This window comes from Tasmannia lanceolata, unplaced genomic scaffold (assembly GCF_043159265.1).
Source record: "Tasmannia lanceolata isolate RefF3 unplaced genomic scaffold, GAP_Taslan_0.1 ptg000008l, whole genome shotgun sequence".
Classification (NCBI taxonomy): Eukaryota; Viridiplantae; Streptophyta; class Magnoliopsida; order Canellales; family Winteraceae; genus Tasmannia; species Tasmannia lanceolata.
This window is the reverse complement of record NW_027518685.1, coordinates 68906242-68912567: the sequence shown is the minus strand read 5'-3', so window position 1 is coordinate 68912567 and position 6326 is coordinate 68906242. Positions and strand designations below refer to the sequence as shown.

The 6326-nt window shown below is 36.1% G+C and overlaps 1 protein-coding gene across 1 annotated transcript; it reads left to right on the top strand.

Moving 5' to 3' along the window:
• The first annotated feature begins 4359 nt into the window (after window positions 1-4359).
• On the top strand, window positions 4360-5886 carry LOC143883265 (uncharacterized). Its single transcript, XM_077386610.1, has one exon. The coding sequence runs from the start codon at window positions 4417-4419 to the stop codon at window positions 5812-5814; it is 1398 nt and encodes a 465-aa protein (XP_077242725.1). The 5' UTR covers window positions 4360-4416; the 3' UTR covers window positions 5815-5886.
• The last annotated feature ends 440 nt before the right edge of the window (window positions 5887-6326 follow it).

Below are 6326 nucleotides of genomic sequence, written 5' to 3'. Positions count from 1 at the left end.
CATCTCACGTGATACAAATTTACCTTTCCCATACAAGGGATCCTTCATTAGGAGTGTGGTATCCTAATGCTACTCTGTTTGCCCAATTCAAAGAATTGGAGTCACTAGATTTGACTTCTAATCAGATCGGTGGATGGGTTATGCCTGAAGGTAATACTTGTTTCCTCCAATTTTATAAAATCCTTCCTCAAATTGCATAAAAACCCTCAATCTCTTTTCTTAGGCAATTCAAAGATATTGATGGATGCTTAGCAAATCAGGTTTTTCTTTTAGTTCAGCAAAGACCTAAAATGGATTCACCGTCTATATATTTTTCTGGAATTCTCCAAAAGGAAAAAAGAACAAAAAGTAGGTCTAAAAAGTAGGAAAAAAAGTAGGAGAAAGGAAACACTTTTGTGGCTGCCTGCTAAATCAACAGAATTGATCATGTCCACATGACACAAGTGGGTCTAAAAAGTAGGAAAAATATCTAAGGGTGATTTTTCTAGCAATTTTCATATAAGTAATATAAAACTTCGAGATTTTTCCCTTGCAGCGAGAGCAATTTATTGTTTAGTAATAAATGAAATGGGTTTTGGGTTTTTATGTCTCGATCCTTTTTCTTGTAGGTTTATGTTTCTTGAAGAGACTCACGCGACTCAAGTCATTCAACTGATGCCCCCTTTTATAGATCAATGCTATTAAAAATAATTTTTTTCTTTGACAAATTATGCCAAAAAAAAAGAAAAAAAAGGGGAATAAAAAGGGGCTTTGAGGCATGCAGGCATCATCGCAGGGAAGTTGGTGGTCATGAGAGTCCCACCTTTGATTGATCTAATCCGTTTATGTCGTCAGCATTGCTTTAGTTCTCCAAAAACCCAAGTGTCACTCCAAACGGACACTCCTAACATCTCATAATGTCTCTATCCAAAAGAAAACAAGGCCTGAGAATCACTTTTTTAGCTTTTTTCTTTTAAGTAATATAGAAATCTGATTTTTTTCCTTTGCATTGAAAGGAATTTGTTTTTTGGTAATAAATTAAATGTGCTCATATGTTTTTGTCTTCATCATTTTCTTGTAGGTTTATGCAGCTTGAAGAGACTCAAGAATCTACATCTAGAAAATAACCAACTTGATGATCGAAGTCTTCCATCATGTCTAGGAAACCTTTCGTCCCTGGAATATTTAGATTTATCAAATAATAATCTTGGAAACTTAATTGGCGCCATCTCAATAGGTACGGAGTGGCAATTGTATTTTTCTCATCCGAAATGATGATGGTTAAAGTACTTTTTCTCTTCACTTTCACTTATCTCATAATTTCAATGATAAGATGATGCATATCTGGGGATCTTCAGCAGCTGCACCCTTTTTCAATTTTCGAAAGGCAAACTGATCACTGCATATAATGACTGTCATAGGCCTATGAAAAATATAATAATAAAAAGTTAACCTGTTTTTTCTTTTTGGAGAAACCATAAAAATGAGGATTGATTGATCAATAGGTAGTATCATGTCTCTTGGGGAAAGTAACAAATTTTCCTTCCTTCAATTTTTAAAATAACACAAATACACATTAGATCAATTGTCTATTAGGTTTTAGCAAAAAGAAACATATTTTTGTTGCAAGGTGGGGTCCATTGTTTGGTTATCCAAGCCATTCAACTTATGTTCATATGCCGGTGGATCAATTTCAATGCCATACAAAAAAGTTTTGTTTTTCTTGGATAAATTAGGCAAAATAAAAATAAAAAAGGGAATAAAAGGGGAAGAAATGGAAATTGGGTCCATTGGTGCGGCGATCAGAGGGTTAGGCCAAAACCGAAAGATCTTGGGTTCGATGGAGATCCAAGAACAAGGTGAACAGCAAGGAATCTGAGATCAATCACGGAGACCTCTCAAACGCAATTATATGTCCAAAACGACATTATTCCAAATCAACAGAACTTAAATCTTAGTGTTTTTAAAGATCAAAACCATTTTTTGGATGGATCTTAGCTTGGATCACTATTTCGGCCTCCAAGATGGTCTCTCCACTTTCTCCCACATGAACACGCTCCTTTAGGGCTGTTGCACGATTAGATTAGGTTAAACTCTAGAAAAACCACCCAAAAGTTGTATTTTTAGGTGTTTAATATGAAGCCCTAACCCAGGTTTTGCAAATAGACACAAACACCCTCTTAAAGCTTCTATTAGAGAAGCGAATGCCGAGTCCAAGGGGCGAATTTATCACCTCCCTTTCTAATGGGATCAGAACCTTATCGGCTACCCCATGAGGGTCAATGTTTATAATCACATTCATGGTCATGGCCATTTTGGATTGCAGGAATTTTCTTAAAAAGTTTCGAAAAGAAAATTTTTATAAAATTTCTTCCTTTTCCATTGATTGATTACAAAGTTCTATTTATTAGGACTTTCATTTTATAATGGTACCAGTCTAAACAAACTGTAACCATATGATTTGAGTCTAAATTGTGAAATAAACAAAATCAACGGAAATATTTTGTGCGAGAAATGTGTTTCTGCAATACAAACAGGGCCTAAACAAATCTCATAGGATGAATACTAGGCCAAGATCAGATACATCGCATATAGGCACAAGGGTGGGCGTAACCAAGGCCCTTGATCTGGCAAACCATCATGAGGCAACACATATGGCCCAAGCACCACCTCTGACGGCCATCCCATCAGTAAGATTAATTATTGAATACAAATATGAAAGCTTTAGCGGCTTTTGATGTGAGACCTCCTAAATCAAGGCTCAAGATCATCTTATCAAGATTGGGAAAATGATAAAGAGCCACATTGATCATGTCCACTGAGGGTGATTTGTTTAGTATTTTTCATATAAGTAATATAAAACTTTGAGATTTCTCCCTTCCATTGAGAGCAATTTATTGTTTAGTAATAAATGAAATGGGTTTTGGGTGTTTATGTCTTGATCATTTTTCTTGTAGGTTTATGTGGCTTGAAGAGACTCACGTATCTAGATCTCAGCGATAACAATCTTCACGATCGAAGTTTTCCATCATGTCTAGGCAACCTCTCCTCCCTGGAAAATCTGGATTTATCAGAGAATAATCTGACATTCACATCTGGCGCCATCTCAACAGGTATTTTTTTGACAAGATTTTGTTATCTTTCTGGCATAGTACCCGCTTTAAGAAAATTAAACTATACATTTAAAAAAGAAAATGGGAAATGATATTCCCACCACCTCTTTTAAGATCTTTGGATCTCACAAGTCAAGTCACAACACAGAGACAACCAATACAATGACTGGGCCATATCTTGTAGGTATATCATCTCCACATGTTTACAGGACTAATTAGGATGAAGCCTAGGGTCAACATTAAGTTCCACATATGGTCAGGGGTGTAATCAAGACCGTTGATCAAGTTGACCATCATAAGTCAACCCATACTGTCCAAGTCTTATGCCTAACTGAGATCCCATTCGTCAGATTAAGGCCTACAAAACAATGAAAAAGGATGCGGAACTTCCTTCACGATTTTCTCAAACATAACGGAATGTTTTATCATTTTCCTAACAAGAGGAATATTTTTGTCTTAAAAAATAATTATGACTGTAACGTTGCACACATGACAAAGCATGATAACCTCCCTACATATTATCGTTATGTTATTCCACGTTGGAGATTTGATGTATGAGGGCATCATCCAGAGGAAGTTGGTGGTCTTGAGGGTCCCACCTTTGATTGATCTTATCCTTACATTTGATAGGCCTTACATTGAGTCAAGGTGTGAGAATATTATTTCCCAAAATATGACTATTTACATTTACACTGATAAATTGGAAAAAAAGAAAAATAGAATTTTAATTATTAGAAACTTGTTTTTTAGGGAAGAATTTTATCTTGCCTCATAATCATACAATGGGGCTTCCTCGTTATCATTTTGCAACATCAATCTAATTTTGTCACAATTTTCTCTCTGTCTTATTATTACAGGGATTTGCAAACTAAGGAACCTGAGTTACTTGTATCTCATGAGCAATTCAATTGAGGGCATTCATCCATGTATGGAAGGCATGCATAACCTGCGAGGGCTTTTTCTCTCCGACAATCGCGTTACAGGGAAGATTCCTTCATTCATTTTCAACAACCTAACGAAGATAGAGTCTATTTATCTTTCAAATAATCAGTTCATGGGTGTGTTCTCATTTTCTAGTTTTGCCAACCTCTCGCAACTTTTAAATGTTGACCTTTCAAACAATGTCCAATTAGAAGTCGAAACCCAACACCCACATTCGGTTCCTACTTTTCAACTCCGGAGGTTGTCCTTAGAAAATTGCAACCTCAACAAACATAGCTCTCGTACCATTCCTAGCTTCATTTCAACTCAGCTTCATTTACAGAATTTAAATTTGGGTCATAACTCTCTTAAAGGGATCATCCCATCTTGGCTATTGTACAATATGTCAAGTGATTCCTTGTCGTTGACGGGTAACTTGTTCGAAGGCTCAATTCCTCAGTCTACCCACAACACTATATCAAATCTCACTGTTCTAGATATCTCTGACAATAATCTAAGCGGGTCACTTCCTACAAACATCGGCACACTCTTCCCTCAATTGAATTACTTCAACCTATCCAAAAATATTTTGCAAGGTAGGATCCCCTCATCCATGGGTGAAATAGAAAGCTTATCTATATTGGACCTATCTTCCAACAACTTTTCAGGAGAAATGCCACATCAACTCACCAAAAATTGCACTCAGTTGGTTTACCTCAATATATCAAGTAATAGATTGCAAGGAGACATTCTCCTAGTTGATGCTAACTTGATACGATTGCAATATTTATTTGCCAGCCACAATAACTTCACTGGAAAAATTCCATCTGGCCTGTTAAATAGCCCTGAGTTGATGATTCTTGATATGCGAAAAAATACCCTATCCGACACTATTCCTAGTTGGTTATTCTCCCTCTCAAAATTGGTATCAATTCTTTTAGGGAATAATTTATTTCAAGGAAACATTCCAATACAACTGTGTCAACTAAGTAACCTCCATACCTTGGATCTCTCCAACAATTCTTTTTCTGGAAATATACCTTCTTGTCTCAACAACATAAGTTCATGGAAGAAAACATATCAAATCCAAATTTTCTCTGTTCCTTTAAATACAACAGCCTTTCTTGCCTTTCTTCCTAGGCCTTCAACTTCTTTCACCACAAAGGGTGAAACTTACACTTACGAGGGCCTTCCTTTTGGCTTGATGACTGGAATTGATTTGTCCATGAATCAATTGCAGGGTGATATTCCATTCCAAACAGGAGACTTGGAAATGCTTCGCTCATTAAATTTTTCCAACAACCTGCTAACTGGCTATCTTCCACAATCCTTTCAAAACCTAAAAAGCTTGGAGAGTTTGGATCTTTCCCACAACAAGTTAGTTGGGAGAATTCCTTATGAATTATCTCAACTGGATTCACTTGGTGCTTTCTTTGTCGCCTACAATAACCTATCAGGTAAGATCCCTTTTGATAAACACCTTACCACATTTGGTAAGGATAGCTATGAGGAAAATCCAAATCTTTGTGGACCACCACTAGAAAGAAATTGCTCCTTGGAAAACCCTTCACAACCTCCTAAAGATGAGGGAAAAAATTCTAGGGTTCTTGATAATCCTGTGATTTTCTACTCATTCGTGGCAATGTCATATGCTTTGGGATTTTGGGGATTCATCGGCTTTCTCATCCTCAACAAAAATGGGAGGCATAAATACTTCAGAGCTATGGATGCATATATTGACCGGTCGATTGAGAACCTCTCAGAATTCCGTAGTTACTTGAAAATTTGTTGTTTCAAATAATGGTACAATTTTCCTTTAGTTGTAATGCAAAATGATTGTTGGAACTAATAATAAGCTTTATCTTGAGTTTTAAGTTAATAATTTGATATTTTTGCAATGAATGGCTTATGACCACAAAGATCAAACCGCCTACCCAAATCAATGGTGTTGATCACTCCATATCAACAATTATATGGCTGGGATAGCACAAAAAAATAACTTCTTGAACTTTTAATAAATTATTGTTAGATAATCATCACCTGCGTTGTGAGGATCTCGCAGATTGTGTTGGATGTTCCTAGCAATCTCTTTAGACTAGAACATCCTCTTAGAGTGATAGCTGAGATATCTTCGCTATAATATATAGACATTTTACTAAGTAATTACTCAAAATTTCTGAATTTCTGGATGAATGGTAGTTTAAAAACTATTGACTTAAGAGGCGTGTCTCACGGTTCGAAAGACCATTTTGTCATCTTCTTCTCATATAATTTTTCCTATATTTTCATCTCCTGCAATTGTGTTCGTTGCAC